The sequence below is a fragment of the Manacus candei genome, unplaced genomic scaffold (genome assembly GCF_025592945.1).
Source record: "Manacus candei isolate 608988 ecotype Guabito, Panama unplaced genomic scaffold, ASM2559294v1 h1tg000033l, whole genome shotgun sequence".
Lineage (NCBI taxonomy): Eukaryota > Metazoa > Chordata > Aves > Passeriformes > Pipridae > Manacus > Manacus candei.
Window position 1 is genome coordinate 5,408,341 of NW_026138081.1, and position 25,015 is coordinate 5,433,355.

The window sequence follows — 25,015 nt, forward strand, 5'->3', positions numbered from 1 at the left end:
CCTATTCACTGTGTTGCTTTGCTAGTCCTGCTAACACTTGTGCATGTGCATACCCAAGGCTTTTCAAATTCTCTTTCCCCTCTGAGGTGTAAAGGATGCAGATTTAGACTGCTGATATAACCTGTGCTGAACTTCCTTTGTGGAATGAGGCTGTACTTTCTGGCCACAGCTTTTGTAATTTCTGTACAGGGATGAGGCACTTTTTCTCCTGGAGTGGACCTGGATCCTGTTCACATTAAAGCTCCATTACACGATGTAAAAGCACCTTTAAACTGGCATACATGCTATGATAAAATAACCAGTTCAAGGCTCCTGTTCTTTTCTACAGCAGTGTAAAGATGCTAAGTAAAAATGAGAAATCAACCCTGTCTGAATTAAGCTCCCCTGAGAGACAGGCAAACACTTTTTTCTCACCGAGAGGAAAACTGAGGCACAAAGACACTTAGTCCACATGTTTGGGTTGGCACAGGATGTCAATAGGAACTTGGCACTAGATATCTGTGCTGCTGCCCTTTGTTCTCTGCTGCACTAATTGCTCACTGAGGGGAAAGTTGGGAGTTGAACAAAAAAAATTTGGGGAAGATGTGCTCTATTTTTTTGAAATAGTATTTTGAAGTCAGGTTCCTGTTGCAGCACTAACAATGGTTGATTGGTCAAGAATTTTTCAGTAAAAGACCTTTTCCTCCCCTTGTGATGAATGCTTGTTCACTAAAACTGAAGCTTTTTGTGGGAACTCCATGGGAAAAGTTTCTCTGGTCCAGACAGAATTTCTGGTCAAAAGAAATGAGAGAGGGAAAGAGAAGGGAATCTGCCCTGCCTGGCAGGGCCTGTAGCTTTGGGGTTAGGCTATTTATATAGGTTCATTGGGGCTGGGCAGAAGCACAGAGGAAGGCTAGATCCTCTCTTTTGCCCAGTTTGGAAGAAGAAATCCTGTCTCAAGGGTGTAGGGAACTTTCACGGGTGTTTGATTTTGGTGTAACAGTGTTTCCTTCTTTTAGTTAAAAAAAAAATTGTGGGTGCAAAAGAACAATATTGAAAAAATAATCTGCTGTGGTTGGATGGCAGATCTTCCTTATGTCCCATCCTAATCATCCACAGCATCCTCACAGCCCCAGTGAATCATGCTTAGTCCTTTGGCTCTGATAGCAATGAGAGTTAATGTGTCAGGAGAGCAGCTGGAGGAGGCTGCCTTGTCCCCAGAGCAGCATGTTGGCTGCATCTAGCCCTGCAAGCTGAGCATGAGAATTGTTAAGCATAAGCCTTTGGCTAGATGCTGCTAGACACCCTCTCTTCTCAGCTTCGTAGAGTAAACAAACACCCCATCATATAGTTTATTAGACAGTCAGATGAGTCCTTTACCTCATCCATCACTTTTATTTTTATTGTGCAGGCACTAGATATATGTTTGAATGTGTGTACTTAAGGGACCAGGAATGAGAGACCTTTTTATGAATCTGACCATGTATTTCTCGGAAGGCCATTACTAAGGGGAAAATTGTTGCAGAAATAATGTGCAACTGCAGATGTCCAAGCGATGTTTTCCTGCAATACCTCATGGCTTCAGAGGTAGTACTTTAAAAATATATTTTAATAAGTGTTAGGAGCAGCCAGGAGTAAGAAGGAACAAACAATTAGCATTTTAGAGCTGAGCAGTTAAGGTAAAATGGATTTCTGCTAGCAATTCTCTTCTTTGTGTGTGTGTATACATTCCCTATTTTTTTTTGCTGTTATTGGATTTTTTGTAATCTAGATTTGCTGATTTACAAAGGTTTTGCTCCCCAGCAACAGCAAGCTGGCAAGTGTTACTTAGTTTCTTTGCTGATGGTTGTCTTCAGACAAGCAGAGATGGCAGAAAACAGCAGAATGTGGCAGTGCCTTTAGAATAAAGAAATAAATGGGTGTAATATTATTTTTTGTCCTAGGAAGACTGTGTCCACCTTGCTGTTTTAAATGTTCTTTCTCTAAATGTTTAGTTTAGGGAAAGAAGAAAAACCTTTCTTTATCTTTCTGTGCCTGCAACTCCCATTAACAGGGAATAGGCTTTTAAATACCCTGCGAGTATAATAAATATATGCTACTTTCTAAGATGACAGCCTAATTTCATACCTGGCATTAAGCTTTCTAGCTTGGCCATAGGCTTTCACTGTTCTCCATGAATGTGGCCTTGGCAACAACAGCAAAGTTTCCAGTAAGCAGTTTGACTGGAACAGGCAGTCTTCAGTGTCCTGAAGCTGGGATAGCATTTGATGGTCCCTTCATTACTCAGGAGACCATCTTTCAGGGTGACAATGCATGCAGTTCATGCCAAGTCCCATTCTAGGGAAGCTGATGGTATGGATTTCCCAGCTGATTTTGCTGGCTTTTGAATACCCCAACTGTTAATACTCATGTTTATTTTTAAGGGAATTAAATGCTGTTAGAGTAGTAGCCTGGAGGAAAGAGCTTCTCCAGGGGCTAGTACTAGTTAATACATTCTGCTTACTAGACAGATGTCACTGAAGGAACTTTCCACAAGGCTGTTGTCAGAGTCAATGTGTTTGTTATTCTGATCTCCTCTAGCTCAGGGAAGGTATGGTGGATCTGGAAAGGGTTCAGAGAAGAACTACCAGCTGGGACACTTCAGCATGTAAAAGAGATGAAGTAGAAATCTGTAATGCAGGGAGGAACTTTCATAGCAGCTGCTTCTAGATGTATACTAGAAATGAGAAAACTGTGATCTCCCTGCTATTTCAATTGTACTGCATCATTACTAATGATGGGCCACTGAATTCTGGTGACGATGGCAGAGTTTGCACCATGATATCTATTTGATATCAACTGAACAAAGGCTTTAAGATTTGTTTCACTCAGCCTTTAAACACCATTCAAACAGGAAACAACTACCAGTTAGTTATGTATTCTGGTAGTAAATGTTGTGACTACTCAGTTCCCACAAATTTCTGTTAATACTTGCAGAGTGTTTTTTCTCTTTTTTTATGGCATAGCACAAATGTGTGTATATGTACATTTATTCTGTGTAATTTGCATACCTAGCTGCAAATATATGTAAAATAAGATACTAATTCATTAAAGACATTTTTTTCTTGATTTTAATAAAAGTAGCATATTTCTCTGTTCTGACAAAGAAAACCCACTTTATTTTGTTTCAGAGTAGTTTTACTGCTAGTTTTGCAAGACTCAAAGGACTTGAGAAATCTTGTTTTGACTTTGTGCACTCAGGAAGCTTTGGGGATTTAGATAGAAAAATTCCTGGAATGTAGTTCTTTTTAGTAGTTTTTTTCTTTTGCTTATAATATAAAGATGATACGGAATTTTGCCCCTGCTTTTTTGCTTACCCAAGCTGCATGAATGATTTGCCTCACCTGATGGCCAAGGTGTGAATTGCTGTTGGCAGACTGTGGGTAAGAGGGGGCCTCTCTGATGTAAGTGGTTTGTTAGAGAGCCTGCAAGCCTCTCACTCAATGCCTTCTCTGTCCATGTACAGCTTGGGAACAGTTGCGGCGTTTTTTTTTTTTTTTTTTTCAGATGTGAAGTCTGTCAGCAGAGTGAAGTCAGCTTAAATATCAGCTGAGGCTTGAGCTCCCTTTCAGTTTTTGTTGACTTTATCCCCTCCTGCTCCTTCCTGGTCAAGTTTTTCTCTGCTTGAGTCAGACTTGCCGCACTTCAAAGTTTTTGTTCTGTGTTTTGAATAACACAGTTTTGGGTTTGTGTGTGGCAAAGTTTTGGTGCCCTTCACATTCCCAGCCTTGACAGTGATCTGAAATGCTGAGGAGAGCTGAGGCCATTTTGGGTTTTAAGACTCGTTCAGCTACAGTTCAATTTCAACCAGTAAAAGTTCTTCTGGTACCCAAGCGTGCTGTACTCAGGTGATGCTGCATGGAACTGCTGGAGTTTTTTGTTGCACCTGCTGCCACCAAGCTGAGGAATTCTAGCTGTGAATTGGCACCCCTTCTACTCCCCAAATACGGAACAAAAATTACTCTCAACATCATAGTTTATCACCAAAATAAAAGACACAATGGTGTGCAGACAGGCAGGCAAAATACAAGCAAACAGTGAGTGTGTGTTAGTTGTATGCTGAGCCAGACCTGGGAGCAGGATGCTGAGGTCATGCCATGTCTGCTGGCTGCTGGTGCAAACATCTAAAGATTTGGGTTGAATCTGTGGTGTCATTGCTGGTCCATGTTGAAGAATATTCCGTATTTAAAACTTGAAGGAGTTCTTGCCTGTGGCAAGGAGTTACGGGTCTTGTGCCTTATGTGTAAAAAAAAAAAGAAAAAACACAGTAAACTGCAAGGGAGAGGAAGGCTAGGGAAGAAGAGGACAACTGTTCCTGCTTCTGTTTTTCATCACTCTCCTAAGGATAAAAGTTAGATTGTTGTCTTTTGTTACCCTAGACTTAGACATGCATTAAATCAGGTGATCAGCTGCCTTGACTGCTTTTTTTTCACTGTGATACCTTCAGTAGTGAAATAATTTTCCTACTCATTAAAGGGCAGAATGCTTGAATACTTGAGAACTTCTGGTTGTTGAGCCAAATTGATCTTAGCGTTCCACATTTATTCTGTACTTATTTTTCCCCTTAAATGGCTGGTCCATGTAAGAGGCAGCAGCCTAGCACTCTCCATGCATCCATCAGTGCTCTGCAGGTGGTGGTTGAAGAGGTGACCTTGGGGCCCTATGTGCCAGGCTGGCTGCAGAAGCCCCTTCTGGGCTTCTTCTGTTCTTGGGTTCCTGCCAAAGAACTACCTCTGTACTCTGTTCTCTGTTTGATGATAACCTATTAAACCTTTTCTGTTTAATAGGTTATTAAGGGATTGGGCCTTACCTACCCCTCGGTAGGAAGCAGTGTTGGGTGCCCTTTGTTTTCCAGGGTGGAGAGGTGATGGCAGTGTGGGTAGAACTGCTCCTATTCTGTTCCCTGCTGAGGTGTGTGCAGGTGCTCTCTGCACTGGATAAGGAGGTGTTAAAACATAATAGCATCTCTCCAACATGATCCCAAGAGGAGCAGGTTGAGAGGGAAGAGTGTGGGCTAGGGCAGGGTGTTTGCCTCCTTTGTTTAACTGGAAAATACAAGTCATAATTTAGGATCCATCAGTTTGCGAAAACATAATCTGGGAAATGCTCACCTCGTGGCTGCAATAATAGTGAATTATTGTTATCTGATAGTTCAGTTCCAGAACTCAAGTGATCAGGAAGAGTGTTTCCTACTGTTTCTGACATGCTGGGCACTTGGCAGTCAATGTCTGTAATCCATAATCTTGTGTCACAGCTAAATGTAGGAGAAAGCTCTCAATGTAGAAGGCTCTGAGTTCCTGGGGATGTAGACATACTGGTGTTTGATGAGAGGGAAACAGCCACAAAGGGCTCCTGATGTGAAGGATACCTATATCCTGCTGAGCATAGGAAAGTGATCTCGATTTGGGTTTTTTCCCATTCCCTTCAACCTCCTCTCTGTCTTTCAGAGAAAGTTCACTCCTGCGACCAGGAAAGGCAGAGCGCCCTGGAGGAGGCCAGGCAGAATCCCCGCGAGGGTATTGTCATCCCCGAGTGTGCTCCTGGAGGACTCTACAAACCAGTGCAATGCCACCAGTCTACTGGGTACTGCTGGTGTGTCCTGGTGGACACAGGACGTCCTCTGCCTGGTACTTCCACTCGGTAAGAGCTATAGGCAGGCCTGGTGAGGTGCTGGAAAGAAAAGATATAAAAAAAAATGCTAGTGCAATATCAAATCAGTTTCTCACTCTAGAGCAGTCAGCTCTGCACTACCTTCCTTAGAGTGACCGATGCCATATGTGATGTTCCCTGTTGAGTGTTACTATGCATCTCCCTCTCCATAGGATTTGGATAGAAACTACTGTCCTTACTTTTTCTCTGCGTTAAGTACTCATTCAAAACAGCCTTTTTTGTTTTGTGGCTTGAAGCTTTTGGTTGGTATCAGGAACTGATGCTTTGCTTCAGTACAGGTTATGGGCATGAGCAGTGAAAAGACAAGTGGCTTTGCATTATCATCTGCTTTATAATTCCATGCTGTAGCCACTTGAATCCTGATCAGTATGGATTTAGAAGACTGCTTGGTTGTGCATTAGCAGATTTTAACAAGTGATTATTTTTTTTCCCCAGTTACTCTCTATCTTAAAACTATCTGGGGACTCTTTTCTCACTTGGGGTTTGGAAACAAACTGTGGGTCTGGCAAGCTGTAAAAACAGCCCATTAGGAGCTGGGACCTAAACTCCGATAGGTACAGTGATTCTGCAGAGCATGGACAGCTTTGAAAAAATTATCAGCCTATGCCTACGAGGAATGGAAGAGGGCCTTGTGCCTCTTAGTGGGTTTCAGTTGGTAGCTGGTACTGGACTTCATAGTGTGTTCTTCCTTCTCTTTCCACTTCTGCTGCTGTTGCTGACTGTCCATAAACAGATGCTTGAGAATGGTATTTCTTCTGCAGGTTTATTGGTTTCCCCTGCAGTAAGCAGATAAGGCACAAACCACTGGTGATCATGTGATGTCACTAAAGCTGTGCCACACAGTTCAGCTTCTGAACTTTTCCTTTTTCAGCTATGAGACTCCAGTGTGTGAAAGTGATGCCAGATCGAAGAGCACAGAGGTTGATGATCCATTCAAGGACAGAGAACTTCCAGGTCAGAGGAACAAGATACTGTCTCTCCCTTCTTACCTTGTCTCACCTTGGGACTCTTTAAGAGGTCAAGAATATTGTTGAGGAGATGAGAGATTTTCCTCATGCATGCTTTACCGTGGGGTTTGTTCTGTATTATTTTGGATTATCTCTGGTTTCAGCAGTGAGCTGGAAAAGGCTGGGAGTGTCCTGGGGGACCTGTTTATTGCCTGTCTGCCCTTTGAAAACATATCTGGAATTGGAATTTTCAGGAAAGAAACCTGGATGCCAAAAAATACCCTGGGGGGAGAATGGGCTCAGCATTGAATGTTCTTCAAATTCTGACCAGGACAGGACCCTTTCCATTCAGTAGGGCTTTTCAGCAGCTTGGTGCCCCTTGAGTTATGAAAGAGGACACAACTGGCAATTGTTAGTTGACTGACTTTGCTCCCTGACACTGCATGGACCAGGTAGGACAGCATTCCTGGTGTATTAAAATCCCTTAGCTAATGATGACTTCTCGCTTAGCTGAACTTTATCCCTTGTTTTCTGCCTGGGTTGCACTTTATTTCCCAGTGCTGCTTGTCTTCTATTCTGCTTTTCCCTGACAAGCCATAATTTACTGTTTGCCCACCTTTTTTCTGCTAGGAACATTTGCTGGGCATAGCTGTCTGTGTGGCTCTTAAAAATGCTATCCCATCTGCCTGTGTTTTGGTTTTTCCTTCCTACTGCCTTTCTAAGGAGCAGAGTGAGGAGGTCTTCACTGACATTGAGTCAACCATTGCTCTCCTGGGTGGGGACTGCTTGAAAACAGAAGCTACAGGGGGTCCCTCTCCATCATGAGGGAGTGGTAGAGACCAATAACTCTGCAGAAAGAGCTGTTAGCTCTGGATCTGCTTTACTTTCTGCTGGTCCTCTCTATGGCTAGCATAAAATGAGTTGTTCCTGAGCATGTTCACAAAGAAAATGAGATTTGTACCAGATCTGCCTTCTGTGTCTTCTAATTCTCTTCCTGCTGGCTCCTGACCTCAGACCCCAGAGCTTTCTGCTTAGCAACTCTGCCATCAGCAGGGCTCTCTCCTGTGCAGCTCCTCATTTTCACAAGTCATGTAGAAAATTCTATCTGCCTTTTTCCCACATTCAAAGGAACTTGACCAATGGGTTCAAGTTGGATGATAGGTGGAGGGAAACCAGCTAAATGATTGCATTAAGGCTCATTTCCTTAGGAAATCACACTAAAATAGAATAACCTTACTTCCTTGATTTCCCCATCCCCTTCTCCCATTCCTTTACTGCCTGTCCTTGCACTTCACCCCTACCTCTCCAGAGCTCCTCTGTGAAAATCCTTTGCTTATGGGCTTTTTCTTTGAGACTCTATTGATGATCTCAGACAGAATGGTTTAATTTCCCTTCTCCTTTCCCTTCTTCACTGAAGCCAGACAAGGGGACAGGAACTGCTTGATGCAGAAGAAGACACAGGATGCTCTGTAGCTTAGTGGTCTGGTCCCAATATTAGACTGCAGGAGAGTTGCCCTCAGTTCAAGCCACTTTTCCGTGCCCAAGTAAACTTTAAGTTCTGCATTTGGCTGCACTGGTTGGCATGATTGTTGCCCAGAGAAGTTTTAGATGTTCCAGCCCTGGAAGTGTTCAAGGCCAGATTGAATGGGGTCCTGATCTGGTAAATGGCATCCCTGTCCATGGCAGGGGGGTTGGAACTAGATGATCTTTGAGGTCCCTTGCAACCCTAACCACATGCTGTGATTCTGTGGTGATTCCTGTCACTGAAAATACCCATCTATGGAGAGATGAGGAGATGGGGGATCTAATGCTAATTTGTCTACCTGAGATGCTGTGCTGCATGATCTTTTTAATGCAGTCTTGAGGTTTGTTTGATTAACTGCTCTTGTATGCAAAAATTCAGAAGTGCAGGGGATGAGAATGTTTCTTTTGGGTTTTTTCTGCTCTTATTTCTTAGCAGAACTGAATTTTAAGAAAAACCCCTGCTTTAATTTGAGATTGATTGTTCCATTTGCACTCAGTTCTGTCAGGGGGCCCCTTACTTTATGCCTCTTCTGGAGGTTTGACCATTCTTAAGACTCTCAGTGCTGCAGGCAGTGTGCTCCTTGGCCTGTGTGGAGAGACCCTGCAGAGGCCAAGGTGAAGGAGACATAAGTTCAGATCCTTGCACACGTACACATACCCTCTTCAGAAACTGTCATGACTATGGCTAGAAGAAAAAAAGAAAGAAGGAAGGAAAGTGTTGCTTGTACATAGCAAATGACAAGCTGCTAATTCCTGCAGACTGTGAGATGCTGTGACCCCAGGGAAATGCCTTCTAGCAAGCAGTTTTTCATCCTTTTCATTACCTCAACAAAAAGCTCCTTTAAGTGAGTGGTCTACTCTGTCTGCAATAGCAGCTTACCCATTCAATGCTGACATTTTCTGGACCACGTGCCAAACAAGTGCTGAGGGGTGTGCGTGTGTGTAATGTACGTAATACGGAGACAGGCAAAGAACTGTTGGTTAGCTATTGCAGAGAACAGAGCCTGTAACACTGCAAAGGAGAGAGTTTTGTCAGATCAGTTTGCAAGCTGCTTTCAGCTGTCAAGGGATGACAGTAAGTTTCTGGTGCTCTCTTTGGGGTACATGTGCTTCTCTCTTGTTCAAGAAAAGCAGAAAGTGTTGACAGTGCTATATGTTGCTGTGGGAGGCTGTTTTCTGATGTCTACTGCCTTAATCAGCTGAGTAATTGGTGTAGTGCATGGTGGTTTGGAGAAAGAGGTGAGGGATGTAGTGATGGCTTCTCTGTCACATCAAGGGAAGACAATAGGATGGGAGGGTGATGGGGTTTTGACAATAGTTTCGAAGGTGGTGGGTTGAAGTTAAGCATGCTTGTTCTGTGGTAGGCTAGAGCAATTGTTACAGTATTCATGTGGTAATAAGTGAAGCATGCTTTAAGAATGCAAGGAAACAGCACAGACTGCCTTTTAAAGGTAAGGAGATGGAGAGTTTCATCATAACAGGATGGTGCTGTTTAGGATAGGAGGCTCTGTCAGTCTGTGGTTATGATGGTGGGGAACTAGGTGGCCTCCTCACTAAGTAATGGAAATGGTTACCAAGCTCATCTTCAACCTGCTTTATCCTGTTTAAGCCAGCAGTGACTGGGGGTGACTGCCACATATTGACTCAGATTAACATATTTCCTATGAATGTGATCATGCAAAGAACTGAATTATTGTGGTAGGTGCTGGTAGGCAGTGCTCTCTGTGCCTGAAGAGGAGAGTGCAAGTGGCAGACCTTGCTTTGTGCTCTGTGAAGCTTTAAGCATGTATGTTTAAAGTACTCTTATCAGACTTTTAACATGTCAGTTAGGACCTCAGAACAACCATGTTTGCATTGCAAGATGACCCAGGAGGTAATGAGTTGTTTTGTAAACTTCTCTGCAAGTGTCACCATGGGAACTCCTGTCTGTCAGGTGCTTCCAGCACATCCCTTCGGTTTTGCTGGTAGAGAACTGGATGAGACCATAAAGCTAACCACACAGTCTTCCTGCCAGATATTGGTGATGACCCTGCATGTGCCTGGACAAAAGCTGCAGGACAAATTGCCACGCAGAGAATCCCACTGAGGGATTCTTCTGCCTTTCCTTAGGGACTGTGTTGATGGCTGTCGTCTTAAAAACAAAGGAGGTTCTGACTGATCCTTGCTGAATTGGGGTAGGAGACCAAGCCTATGTGTTCTTGCATTAAACCTCCTCTTTTCTTTTTGCAGGCTGCCCAGAAGGGAAGAAAGTTGAATTTATTACCAGCTTACTTGATGCTCTGACAACAGACATGGTACAGGCTATTAACTCAGCAGCACCTACTGGGGGTGGGAGGTGAGTCCAGAAAGCACTCTGACTGAACGCCACTCAGGTGGTTGCAGAGGTCTGAGTGTCCCTGAGGTGGGGGCAAGAGGGTAAGGTGTTGCTCTGACTGATTTGGGTTCCTCTGGGTTGCTGGGAGAGGATCTGAGGCTGCATCTTCAGAGACTGCTTTGTCCAGTCATCTTAGCACTGCCTGCCTTCTCCCACCCCTCCTCCCTGGCAGCTGCTTCACCATAAAGGTTAGTAGAGACCATTTGAAGTGTGAAATGAGAGCTCAGTGGGAGGAAGTGGCTTGTTCTTTTGTCCCTTGGTGCATGAAAAAACCTAATAAAATGCAAATGCATTGAAGGAGACCATGTGGCCTAGTGGCTACCACAGGGATTGAAGAATGTGAACTGAATTCTTGGCAGTACCAGTGCTGTGGTTTTGCTGTGAGGCTGCAGCCAGCCGCCGATGAGGAGAGGAGCTGGTTTTTATGGCCCTCCCCTCTGACCAGCTGCCTGTCCACCCCTTTTGGAAAGAGCAACAGGTCAGGCCTGTTGAAAAAACTCTGGTTTTGGGAAACTGATGGAAAGCTGAGACTGTGTCTCCCCCTCCTGCTTGATAACAGCAGATCTTCTCAGCTCAGCAGCTGCAGTGCTGTATTGGGACAGGCCACTGAGAATGAACTGTGATGGATTTAAGAAGTGCTACATTGGCTAGGCAAGGCTTCTATGGTTCTGGATTCGCCTGACTATAAAAGGAGTCAGTATTAGTGTAGCATTCAGGGATGCCACAATGACTAATGTGCTTATGTTCATAGGAGTCTAGAGATGGAGGTGCCTCTGTGCATATGTTACTTCTTTGGGTATTGCTCTAACATGTTGAGAGTAATGTTGATCCCCTGCTTTCCTCTTTCATAATGGAAAAGGAATCAGTGCCATTTTGAACTATTCGAGGTCTTGGGTGGTACCTCTTTGTCCCTTGGCTTCATTAAGAACTGCTTGTGAACTCATATGGGTTTAACTTTGCCTTTGGACCTTACAAATCAGGCCAGTGACTGAGTGCCTGCATGCTGAATATTCTGTAACCCATCTAATGAGCAGTATATGCCCGGCATGTCTGTATTCATATAAACAGGATGAAAAATGCCCCTAGGATGGGAAATCCATCGTTCTCTCCCAGACTTAAGCATTCCAATGTCAATTCTATCTAATTTGCATGGTTAAAATGCAGTGGGGAAGGGTGGTGGAAAGCCCTGGAGAGTATATGATATTTATTTGGCATCTTTGGCACTGGGACTGAAACACAGCTAATGTAAATCATTACTCTTAAAATAAAGCTTAATATAAACCAGTGTTGTAGAGACCAGAGATGTATGCCCCTTCTGCACTTCTATAAACCAGCAGGCTTGATTCCTAATGTTCCTTAAGCTTTATGTAATTCTCAGCTTTCAATAGAGGCCTTTCTGGTGGAATTTTTCGCTGCCCAGGTCTTTACATAGTTGTCACATCGATTTATTTTCCACTCCGATGTCAGCAGCCCAGTTGTGAGGGAAAATTAAATCTTCGAGCAGGTTATCCTTGGTAAGGTGAAAGACTGCCACCACCCAAATACTCTGCATGCCCACCACCATGATTAAATTCAGATAACTGCTCTGATGTAACTTTCCGTGTGCATCAGCTAAGCTAAGCATGTACACATGTCAAGCTTTTCCAACCCAACATGCCATGATGGGACCATTTCTTTTTTAAAGGTAATTTCAAGGATTTTTTTGTCCTTGTATAAAAATTTAATCAATACATATTTCATTTCATATGGCTTTGCAGAGTTGGAAAGCTGCCTTTCTGCAGTGAGTCCTGCTTTCCAAGGGTCCCAAGGGAAGGAATATCCTGAGTCCTCACTTCAGGAATTGGCTTCTGGTGTACTCTTTGCTGGGTAAAAACTGGCTGGATGGCCAGGCCCAGAGAGTGGCTGGTGGCCAGTGACAAGTGGTGTTCCTCAGGGCTCAGTATTGGATAAAAATTAATTAAAAAATTAAACCCTAGTTAATATCTTCATCAACAACCTGGATAAGGGGATCGAGTCCTCCCTCAGCAAGTTGACAGATAACACCATGCTGAGTGGGGGGGTAGGAAGGCTCTGCAGAGGTATCTGGACAGCCTGGATCAATGGGCTGAGGCCAGTTGTGTGAGGTGCAGTAAGGTGAAGTGTCACATCCCGCACTTTGGTCACGACAACCCCATGCAGTGCTACAGGCTTGGGAAAGAGTGGCTAGAAAGCTGCCCAGAGGAAAAGGACCTGTGGGTGCTGTTTGACAGCCAGCTGAACATGAGCCAGCAGTGTGCCCAGGTGGCCAAGAAGGCCAATGGCATCCTGGCTTGTATCAGCAATACTGTGGCCAGCAGAACCAGGAAAGTGATTGTCTTCCTGTACTTGGCACTGGTGAGGCTGCACCTTGAGTACTGTGTTCAGTTTTGGGCCCCTCTCTATGAGAAAGACATTGAGATTCTGGAGTGTGTCCAGAGAAAGGTAATGAAGCTGGTGAAGGGTCTGGAGAGTAAGTCATATGAGAGGCAGCTGAGGGAGCTGGCGATGTTTAGCCTGGAAAAAAGGAGGCTGAGGGGAGACCTTACTTCTCCATGTAACTACCTTACAGGAGGTTGTAGGGAGCTGTGGGTTGGTCTCTCCTCCCAAGTAACAGGTGACAGGATGAGAGGATGAGGCCTCAAGTTGTGTCAGGGGAGGTTTAGATTAGATATTAGGAAAAACTTTTTCACAGAAATGGTTGCAAAGCATTGGAACAGGCTGCCCAGGGAAGTGGTGGAGTCACCATCCCCAGAAGTGTTAAAAAACCATGTGGATATGGAACTGAAAGACGTGGTTTCGTGGTAAACATGGTGGTGATGCTAGGTTGATGGTTGGACTTGATTATCTTGGAGGTCCTTTCCAACCCTAACAATTCTATGATTCTATGTATATCTGAAATTGCCTAGGTGACCTAACCTGACTGAAAGCTGTTTTCCAAGCTGAAGGGATATCAGTGTTAATCGTATGTTTAATTAATTTCCAGCCTTAACAACTAACCAAATACTGTATTTATGACAATGCTTATCCTGTATCTCCCTGGCCCATGTTTACTGACCAGTTCTTGTTGAAAAGAAAAGCTAAAGATGTCACTATCTGATTTTTCTTAATATCAGTCATGTCAGTTTTAATGTCTTAATGTAATTTTCCTTATTCATGAGGCAAGCTTCACTTTTGCAGTCTCTTCTCCATCTTCGCTATAATGATGGCAGAACAGGTTCTGTATTTAAACATGCACTGGTTCCCTCTGTAGCTTCCCTCTTTCTGCTCCTTAATAGAGCTCAGCTTTTTATTCTCCTGGGCCTTTTTTAGGTTTTGAACAAGTGCATCTAATTATCCAAGGTAAATTTTTAACATATCAGCAGCAAACCTTGTGCTTGATACAGGGGGCAGACCAGGCAAACAGCAAGCTATACCCCCATGTCAACTGGGCCTATGTATTTTAGTCAGAGAAGCTGCATGTACGAGTTCTAGGGTAGGTGGGGGAGTATTCCTGTTTCTACGTGGCAGCAGGAAGATGATACAAACATACAATATGCATCTTTATGCATCAGTGTTAAAATATAGGACCAAACACAGAGAACAGCCTTTCCAAAGTGTCAAGGACTGAAAAAGCTTAACAGTGAGAGTCTTAAGGAGCTCAGCCTTCCTCAGGGTATTAAGAGAAACAAAAAAAAAGATTGAAAGATTTTTTATAATCTGAGTATCTCCACAGGGACAAAGACTCTGCAGGCTCTTTAATCTATCAGGGAAGAACATGATTAACTGAATATAAACAAACTCATGATCAAAATTTCTTTAAAGTGAGGGCAAATCTAAGGCAGAATGAAGTCATGAGGGAGGTGACTAATTCCCTCTCTCTAAGGCTTTCATCTTAGGCCTGTTGTGTTTCAGAAAGACTTGCTTTAGTCAAACCCGAGTTATGGTCCTAAGAATAATTTGATTCACATTTTATGAGTATGATATACAGGAAATCAGATTAGATTACCCTGCTGCCTTCAGTCTGGATCTGGATATGTGAGTGAAAACTTCCTGTGTTTGCTGTCTTCAAGACTTTACCTATTTATAATGTAAAGCTGTCTGTGGCTTTGCAATTAATATTAGCTTTTTTATTTTTTTGCAGGGATGGTGGGGAGGGAGTGAGGGCAGAGCATGAGGAGAAATTAGAGATCTGCTTTTAAAATACTACATAGAGCTGTGCTAAATTGCACCCAAAAACAATCTAGTAGCAGCAAAGTGAGGCAGTACCACTTGAATTCCTGCAGGCCATGTAAATAAAACCTGATAAGACTCTTTTTTTTTCTAACTGGGCATGCTTAAAACAACCTTGTAATCCCTTATAGGTCCTGTCTTGTTTAAGAAAGTTCAAAGCTATTGACTTTAATTGAGTTACTCTTGCTTTACAATAATGTAAATGAGATGAGAACTTCCCTTCCTCGTGGCCCAGGTTTATATTACAGCATAATAGCCACGTAGACTTCATTTAGAGTTTTGAAACAGAAAATCTCTGGTAAAATTCATTCTTGATTTTAAGTTTATGTAATAATTCCAAGGCACATCTTGTTACTGTATGCTTTCAAAGTAATTAAGGGAGCACTTGTAGGAAATTGGTTTATTAGCCAGTGTTTGGTATCCGTATTGAAAAGAAGCATTGTTGAAATTGTTCACATGTAAATAGGATATAATAGGAGCAGCACTTAAAAAATTTATACTTTGCTTTAGTACATTTTAGTTTATTTTCTAATTCTGATATATTCATATTACACAGGGCCTAAACTAAACTAGATCAAAGGGAATCCCAGCTTGGGTTTCCCTGATCTGAGAAACTCTCTTTGGTCCCTGCTGATTCAGAAATGAGTTTTAGTTGCCAAAATGTGTGCACTATGGCTTGATACATTATCAGCAAAAATATTACTGCCCTGTGGAATTTAGGGTAAAAGGGCAGCTTAGAACAGCCACCCTTATTATGTAACACAGCAGCTATGTCCCTTCATTTAAAGTTGCCACTTGTTCCCCATGTAATACCCCCAAAACATACTTCAGAAAATGCCTGTGAGGTTCCCTTTTATGCTGTAGTTCAGCAGTTTGAAGCAGGCAAGCACAGCTCAGCACATCTCCAGGGCATTCTGAAGTCAATCCATGTTTTAATAAAGATTGACACTTTCAAACAGCACAGGGAAGTTAATGCTCAATTCATGTTGTGTTTCAATTGAAGTTGGATACCAACTTCTCTTTGTCCTCTTATTGAAATTCTAGCCTAATTAAAGATACAGGAGAGCTCATGTGAGAGGAGGGTCTTTGAGCTGTCAGTGATGAGTGAAGGGAGGTTATTTTTTAACTTTCTAAATTATTTATCCCACAGTCTTCAGAAAAGTTGAGAATAATGTTTCATGTAAAACTTAGCCAGAGGAGAGGAAGAAACTGTAATAGGGAGATAACTGAAGTTTTAAGTGTAGAGGAATTATGCATTTCCCCTAATGAATTTGGACTGCCTAGTACCCTTTTGTTTAGTCTGAACACAGCTTAGTTTTTTGTTGGCTTCTTGATTCTTTGGCTACAGGAAAGGGAGAATAGGAAAACAAATACAGGATCCTTTTGCAATTCCATTAGAGTAATCCTCTTTGATTCAAAGTGTTCCACCGTTACAGCCTTTAACTTTAGAACAGGCAACTGCAAAGAACAACAAAAGTGGAGTAAGAAGTGGAAGCAGAGAAAGAACAATTATGGATTTTACCTCAATTTGTTAAACTTGTTGCTTTCCACTGCTCCCTGCTGGCACTTTGGTGGACATCATCAATGCAGTCATGGGTGTTGACTGGCAGGGTCAGTCACTTTCCATCTTGCAAAATATTGTCAAGTCATAGAAACTTACAACTTAAACTCCTGTAAACATCCTGACCACAAATGTGCCTTGTATGTTAGGAATGAAAACTGGACTTGATTTTTTTTTTTAACACTGTTGCATGTGCTAACAGTTTCTTGTCCTTTGTTCTTTCATCCTGGAATGATGAAATCCTGTGGTCTGTAGTCTCTGCAGTCCATCTAGGTGATGTTAGGCTGGTCTTACTGCCCTTCCCTCCTTCTGCCTCAGCTGCTACATAAAGTTTGTGTTACAGAAGAATAAATTTTCTAAAAGTTTTCAAACAGGTGATCATCTGGTGGGTACTTCAGAGATTGCAAGCTTGCTTTCTGTCAAAGCAGTAGTTTGTATTAGGATTTTTTGTCACTGCAACAGTACTGTGGGTCCATGCAGCCTGTGCAGTGGGATGCAATGGGGCTGCAAGTGTTCAGGGAGCAAAGGATCACCTTTGGCAGGAATGGACTTCAATTTATGTGGTAAAATTTAGGCAGTCATATTACCCTTTGACAGCACAGTTCTATGGAGGATGTGATTGCACACCATATTTATCTCCGCTTCTTCCCTGGTCCTTCCTGCTAGTTAACTCCTCCTTTCTTGCAAGGAGCCTCGAGGACTGGAAAGCATTACAGATGGCATGCAAAGTGCATATTCAAGCTGCCTATTTGATATTTTAGCAGTCTTCTCTCTGATTCAGAATTCAGCACAGCTTACAGAAGTGTTATATCCATGTTTTTTCACAGCCTCTGTGTGTTCTACCTGTATCCCAATTACACTAGATGATGTGAAGTATTCTGTTGAAGTGTGCCTCAGCTGGAAGATAGTGTTGTTAAAAGTCACAGTACCTTAACTCACATACCTCCAAGCATAAGCCACCTAAGAACTAAGTATTCTTCTGCTATGACAGAGCTCTTAGCACATTATACACAAGGAGGAGCAAAAGCCTACTTAGAGACAACTATACACTTGATGCTAATAAATTTGTAAGACAACTGAGAAAGCAGTTTTGCTGTCCTAGGCTGTTACTGACAGACCATGCTTCTCCTCACTGTTGGAATGTTGGTGGGCTTATGCTGCTAACTGAGCTAAACCTGCTGGATTGTGTACAAAAGCAGTCCAGCAGGTAACATTTGGAAAAGCAGCTTGCACAGAGTTCCTTGCTACCCTAGTACTCATTCTTTGGGGTTGATTGTTTTGCTACAGAGTGCTAAAGAGGAACAATTAGGAAAAAAAGTAAGTACAGCTGCAATGCAGTCAACCTGAGAAGACCATCTATATTTTGGTAATGTCTGCCTTTACGAGGTCTTACAAAACTGCTACAGCACTGAAGCGAGGTACTGGAATTCAGTGGATTTTAGTGTGACTGGTGTTAAAGCAAGAGATGTTGGAAATTGAGAATGTACAAGGCAGCTTTGTTCTGTCTTGGTGTTTATGATTCCTTTATGGTCTGAATGAGTAGAAAGGCAGCCCAAGATGAAGTTTGCATCTGAGAGCTGATTTATTTCTCTTGCAACAGTAAGGGGGGGGGGGGGCAAATAGAAGGAAATTCCCTTGGAATACTCTTGCAAGTCTGTGCTTGCAGGGGAATTAGAGCCCCAGATTTATTTCAGCTGACCCAGCAGGTATGGTTGGTGTCATGCATATTATCAAAGCTAGGTGGCCTAGCAGTGCTACAAAGTTGCATGAATTCATGTTTCATGGTGTTGCCTAAGTGCCTTGCAGGGGCAGTTGTCAAAGTGTGGTAACCTCAGCCTTCATTAATGTATCATATGATTTCATGAGCCAGGGAGGTATGGCTGAACTGAGATGATGTGGATGCTTCCTGTGCCAGGATTCTGGATGATAATCAGAGAGAGCAGGCAAACATCTTAGGAATTCCAGTCCTGCTAAGGCAGCTTACAGGAAGTGGTATAAACTCAGAAATGGCTGTATCTTCCTTCCTCCTAAAGTCACAGACGTTAAACTAATTCCCTTTAGTTGTATTAGCATGCTGCAGTTTTCAGCATGAGCTCTCAGCATGTTTGTAATGGCAAAGATCGATTTATCATCACCTCATGAGTCAATGTATTTGTATTAACTTGTAGATTTCCTTGATTTTCTGTATGGAAGTGCTGAAGAGAGCTATGTTGCTTCTCTTGGTAACTCATAAGAACTCTTCCTTGGTGTTCCTCATGAAAAGAGGCACTTTAAGTCCTGCTTCTGAGTGTCTCTTCAGCAGGTAGTAAGAAGCTTATGTTCCTATCTGTTGTCTTTCTGATGTTAGTTCTAAGATGCTCTGCTAGTTTTTCCATTTCTGCTTCTCCAGTTGTGGGCCTTCAGGAAACAAAGCACAAGCCAAGGTGTGGACAAGGGAATCTTACATGTAAAAGTTCATGTTTTATTCTTCTATCTCAGCAAAAGCAGAATATTGCTCCTGGCAATACAGAACTTCCTTGAGGCTGTTGGAAACATGCTAGTCTTCAAATGATAGCCAGCTCTTTTCCAAAAGGGAGAGAGGCCAATAGTTATGTTAATAAATGTCATAAAAACCAGGCAGAGGGTTAGGGTTAGGGTTCTCTCCTGTCATCCTGGTCAACGTATACAGTTTTGAAAATCTGGGCACTCCCTTAACTTCCTGGGGAGATTTTTGTAATTTCTGCTTGTCCACAGGTGAATCTATGGGCTTGCCTGGTATTTTGGCTAGAAAAAAAACCCCAGACTTATTCCTAACCTGTTCTTTCTCCTGCACAGTGTTTATTCTGCTGTTCACTGACCAGCTTCTGTGACTGCCAACCTGCCTCTCAGCTAAGAATTAAATGATAGAGATAGCTTCAAGGAAAACCTTGGGAAAATTGTTGTGCAGCTTATTTGCCTCTCCCTTCTGTGAGTGTTTACATGTTGTAAGGATTCATGGATTTCTGGATAGGGGCCATCTTTCTATATTCTAAGGTAATTTGTAAAAGCTATCAGAGAAAGTTAATTAGGATCTCTGTTCTCCATCTAAGTGCCAGTTCTTGCTTTCTGCATGTTCTAGATTCCTCATCACTAATGATTTAATCTACCATGGTGGGAGGGTGGGGGGGTTACTTTTCAGGCTCTGTAGATGTGTTTTAAAGGCAAAACTGGTCATACCAGAAAGTGAAAAGAATTTTCTCCCTTCTAGTTACCAACAAATAATTTTTTAGTGACCATTTAAATATAGATCCTACTAGTTTCTGAAACAAGGTTGGTGACAGTCTTAGAGTACATTTTATAAGGTGCTGGGGTTTGTATTTCCCCATCAGCTAGAATACTCCAAATTCACACAGAGAATCTGGCTGCCTGCAGCATGAAACTGTTCCTCTTTCCTTCCTGGGGAAGGAATTTAGGCAGCAGCTGGGTATGTCTCCTGGAACAAGTCAGAGCAACCAGTGCCAGTGTACCATGTCTGACTACCTATCCACTAATTTCCATGCACTGAAATGCTTTATTCTTGGAAGCAAAAAGGCTTAAGTCTCAAGCCTCATTTCAGCATCTTTTCAGCTTTCTCTGTTGGCATGCTCATCATATGGAGAAAAGACAGGCTAGCTTAGAAAGAGTTTCTTCCCTGGTTCTCAGTATCACTGAGGAAAAACCCCTTTCCTACTGCTGCTGCAGAGCACTAGACATAACGGTGCCTATTCAGTGATGGCTTGATGTTGAAAGTCAGCGTTCTCCATTTGTGCATCTATAGCTGTTGCTGTTCCTCCTCTTTTTCTTCTCTTCCTCTCTGATATTGTTGTTTTGCATAGAAATAAAATAAGTCAAACAGCATCAAGCTTGTAATATCACAACGAGTAAGAAGTGAAGCAAACTGAAGTTGCCAAATCTGTAGTGTTGCCTTTAATGGATTTGTGGTGTTTGTCTGCTGTGGAACTCTTATGTGTAAATCAGCCACGTGAAAAGCATTAAAAAGGCTGAAAATACAGCACAGGAGTACAGATACAGGGAGATGTTGTATCTTGCCAAGGACATTTCCAAATAACGAATGTCTCTTGCATTAAATTAATTTGTCCCCTTTCTGAAGTCTAGATGTCGCTGTCACAAAAACTATCATGACAGCTGACACTCATGGCTCTCCTGCTGGTAACTTGAATGGGAACCCAAGGGTCAGAAGGACCAAGGATATTGCTTCTTACCCTCTAAAGGGTATTGTTCCAGGTTTAGACAGAGTTTCAGCAACTGGTGTGAGGAGAACCAGAGCTACTGAGGGTATCAGAGTCCAAGATTCTCTTGGCATCACTTGTTAATGCTAAAGGACTTTTTCAGAAAAAGTTTCTCTCTCTCAATAGAGCCCAGCTAAAAGGAGGAGGTTGGAAGACCTGTGTTTTTTGCCTTCTTTAAATATGGCATAACACTTGCCGGATTTGATGAGCAGCTCTTGCTCCTCAGCATATGCTTGACAGTGTTGGTGAGAGCACCCATTTTTCGGGGGCCTGTGCTTCCTCTGTTCCAGGTTCTCTGAGCCAGACCCCAGCCACACACTAGAGGAGCGAGTGGTACACTGGTATTTCAGCCAGCTGGACAACAACAGCAGTGATGATATCAACAAGCGGGAGCTAAAGCCTTTCAAACGTTATGTAAAGAAGAAAGCCAAGCCCAAGAAATGTGCCCGACGTTTCACTGACTACTGTGATCTCAACAAGGACAAGTCGATCTCGCTTCAGGAACTGAAAGGGTGTTTGGGAGTCAGCAAGGAAGGAGGTGAGTGCCTTTTCTTCCCCATTGCATGACAATAAAAACTGACACGGAGTTATGACAAACTCAGGAATCTGTTTTCTCCCAGCTGTTTCAAAAGTGCCACAGTTTGTGTGAGAAAATGACTGGGATTAATACCTTGCCATGCAAATGTAGTTCATTATTTGTGTTATTACTCCATCTTATACCCCTTATCACAGACCTTTGTGCTAAGACTATACAGAAACAGGGCAACAGATGAGCCTTGACCAGAACTCTGCTTTGTACTGTAGAAGTCCTTGGAAACTGTAGTTCAGATCAGATCAAGACCCTTCTGAGTAATACCCTGCTAACAGTATTGGGTTGTCTCAGCCATGAAGGTTGGATGATGTATGAGTCAGCATAGACCCAGCCTTCTCTGGAGAGTCTGTTGACTAACAGATATAATACTTACTTTCATTGCTAAATTCAGCATGCAGGAAAGTGGATGATGGGGAGAGAACAACTTAGAAAGAAAGCACAGGGATATACTGTTTTCCTTTTTCAGAGTTAAATTGTACTTCAAGATTGGGGGAGAAATAAGGCATGTGAACAATCTATTTTCCTTTCTGTTTAGTGCCTGAGCAATCAACCCACCCTCCTGCCTTTTCTTGCTTTTTCATCTTCACCTCATCATCTGTTGGGACCTGAACCAAATGGGTATTTTTGGAAATTTTATGAATTGAAACTGTTCAACCCAAATTCAATAATTATCAGTCATTCTTGACTGTGGGCAGACTTACTTGGCAGGAGAAGGCAAACAGGGAGATTCCAGGGGACTAATATCCTGTGCAGGTGTTTTGTCTGTGCAGACAGCTCTTGTTATAACTGTCATGCTAGTTGGGAAGGGTGGGTAGCTTTCTTTGTCCCATCTTAACATTTCCTTAGGTCTTTTCTCAGGTTTAGCACAAGTGGGAAGGGAGTCAGTACATTTTGGTGTTGGGAAGTTGCATTTTCTAGGTGCTTTATAAACATCTTAGTTACCATAATAGGCATGTTGCATTACTTGTCAGCTGTAAGAAGCATTCAGCTTCCGTAGCCCAGTGGAAGTTTTTTTATAGTCATAAGTACCTTACTGAGGAATGACATACCAAAATAGCAATCCTTAATTTTATTACCTTCCCAATAAGATGGATATGCCAAATGAGTTTTATTGCTATTTGGCCTGGAATAAGACTCTCTGGAATCTGCTGCCTTGGCCAACTAACTGTTCAAAATTTAGTTTATGGAAGGGGGAAAAATCAAATGTAGAGAAGAAAGAAAATGTGAAACTTTGAGCCCATATTAAGGGGAAAGAAAGCAGAGAGACATTGTGAGTGCCTAATTGTCCAACTGTTTGTTGGGAACGCAGCTTTGACCTTTCATGTTTTCTTCTGTTGTATGAGGACAGGACTGTGGTCAAAAAAGGGCTCTGATCTTGTTTTGTCATACAACTCCACATACCTTCTACAGGCCTGATAAGCCTTGAGAATCAAAGATAAATGGGTAAGTTAAAGGACGATGAGGACTAAAAAGCAGTGGAGGGGGCAGTGCAGGGAGCAGGTACTACTGTGTAGGAAAGAACTGAGGGAAATGCTCTAGAGGTTCAGTAAGCATGTTTGTGATGGATCTTTTTTAAGAAATCATGAAGTTTTCTATGCTTTCCATTCATAAGAACTTCTAAATTTAGAAACAGTCGACATCTTTGACATGGTCTCCCACAAATCCTTCTCTCTAAATTGGAGAGAAGTGGATTTGATGGATGGACTGTTTGGTGGATAAGGAATTGGTTGCATGGTCACATCCAGAGGGTAGTGGTCAACGGGTCAGAGTCTGATGGGCATCAGTGACCAGTGGTGTTGCTCAAGGGTCTGTATTGGGACCAGTGTTATTTAATATCTTCATTAGTGACACAGACAAAGGGATCAAGTGCACCCTCAGCAGATTTGCAGACAACACCAAGATGAGTGGTGTGGTTGACACACCTAAGAACAGGATGGCATCAAGAAGTGGGCCCATGGGAATCTCACAAGGTTTAATAAGACCAAGTGCAAGGTGCTGCACCTGGGTCAGGGCAATCCCCAGTATCAGTACAGGCTGAGAGATGAACAGATGGAGAGCAGCCCTGTTGAGAAGACTTGGGAGTGCTGGTGGATGAGAGGCTGGACATGAGCTGTCAATGTGCACTTGCAGCCCAGAAAGCCGATCGTGTCCTGGGCTGCATCAAAAGCAGCGTGGCCAGCAGGGTGATGGAGGGAATTCTGCTCTTCCACTCTGCTCTGGTGAGACTCCACCTGGAGTACTGCATCCAGGTTTGGAGTCTCCAGGACAAGAAGGATGCAGACCTGTTGGATGAGGAAGGGTTGGAAGGAGGCAAGGAAAGTCATAATTTCCCCTTGATATACATCATTACAAATGAACTTAGCTCAGATGTTCCAAATTGTGGTTGGGTATTCAGTAGCATAAGGACTAAAATTAAGTGGGTCATCATTCCAGGTGAGTATGCCTCCTGCTCAGCAAATTGAGCACTTATAATGGTTTTGAAAATAAAACATAATACAAATTTTGTAGCATTTGGGATGCTGAGGAATAGAGATATTAAGTGTTATGCATTTTTGTCAGTGTTTCACCACTTTTTTGTGGCCAATTCCATCCAAATGTGGAAATAGTGTTGCTTAAAGGAAGCATAGGGCATAGATAAATCACTACTTTTATACGCCTCTCAGGGACTAAAGAGTCTAAATAAATAAGATTTATGTGTGAGGATTCAGCTGGGGTATTCATAAGGACAAACCTGAATCTGAGCTCTTTCCAGCTTAGGATCAAATCTGTGCGAGGTGAGTAGTTCTCTCTTCCCTTCTTCAACAGGTTCTTAATGCCTGTGGTAACTTAATATGTGGGTACTACCAGCCAGTGGTTCTTCAGTGAGGAAAGTAGTTGTCCAGTCTGTCAGAAACCCTTCATATTCCATCCTTATGGTGATCTAGAAAGCTGCTGGAAAATCTGCTAGGTCTGGTTGCCACTTTGCACAGCTCTTGTCCCTCTGTTTAAACCTGTCTTGTTTCTGTCAAGGGCCATTCTCATGGAAAAATGCCATTTCTAAATCTCAGAATGGAGCAACCACATAGAGTCAGCCTTTGAGGGTCTGCAGAAGCCTGCAAATAGTTTCTTAAACTGGGGCAGAACAGGCAGGGAGGGCTTTTAGCTTCGAGTATGCCAGAAACGGTCTTTACCATCATTAGATCTAGGATTGTCTGTTTGAGGAATTGTGGAAGGAAAACAGACTGTTAAAAGTTAGCATTCCTCAGTGCAGTCTGCACAGCCTGAGTTAAGGGAGGAACCATCTGTGATCAAAGAACAAATTTAGCTCTCTGCATTAGTCAAAAGGCAGGGTCCTTCAGAGGAGATAGACACACACTGCAAAGCTTTGCTGGAAAGTTACTGGACCCGAGATAAATTGGAGTCCAGTCATGTTGGAGAGGAGGGCTGTACATCTGAGTAAGGCTTATGCTAGTTGTGCTGGCTGCAAAATGCTGGAGTTGAGTTTTGCCTCTGTATTCTTCCAAATTCAGAAGAACAAGTCAGCATTTTGTGCCTGCCTAAAGAGGAGCTAAGGGAATAGGCAGGGAAGAAATATCCCTCTGCCAGCTGATGGGAAGTTCCCTTCTGCCAGCTCAGATCCCGTGATTGCTTTGCTGTCCAAGAGCTTGTCAGATGGTAGGTGTTGGGCGTGCTTCACAGGCCATGAGGACTTCTGAGGTGGAACCCAGCCACCAAGACTGCAGTCCAGAAACAGGATCTAAATATCTTCATTAAAAGTGTGTGTGTGTAATTAAACAGCATGTCACTTTCTACTGGATCTGAGGAAATATTACAGAAAGAAGGAAAAGTAACAGGCAATCTGAACAGCAGATTTCA

At 42.8% G+C, this 25,015-nt stretch overlaps 1 protein-coding gene across 11 annotated transcripts in view; it reads left to right on the top strand.

The window, feature by feature from the left end:
• SMOC1 (SPARC related modular calcium binding 1) overlaps positions 1-25,015 on the top strand; it is a 132,761-nt gene that overhangs the window by 100,141 nt on the left and 7,605 nt on the right. For all 11 annotated transcript variants that reach the window (XM_051791430.1, XM_051791428.1, XM_051791431.1 and 8 more), the window contains 4 exons: positions 5,466-5,658; positions 6,560-6,642; positions 10,389-10,494; positions 20,859-21,106. In XM_051791430.1, the coding sequence (XP_051647390.1) occupies positions 5,466-5,658; positions 6,560-6,642; positions 10,389-10,494; positions 20,859-21,106 (630 nt within the window). The remainder of the gene's footprint in view (positions 1-5,465; positions 5,659-6,559; positions 6,643-10,388; positions 10,495-20,858; positions 21,107-25,015) is intronic.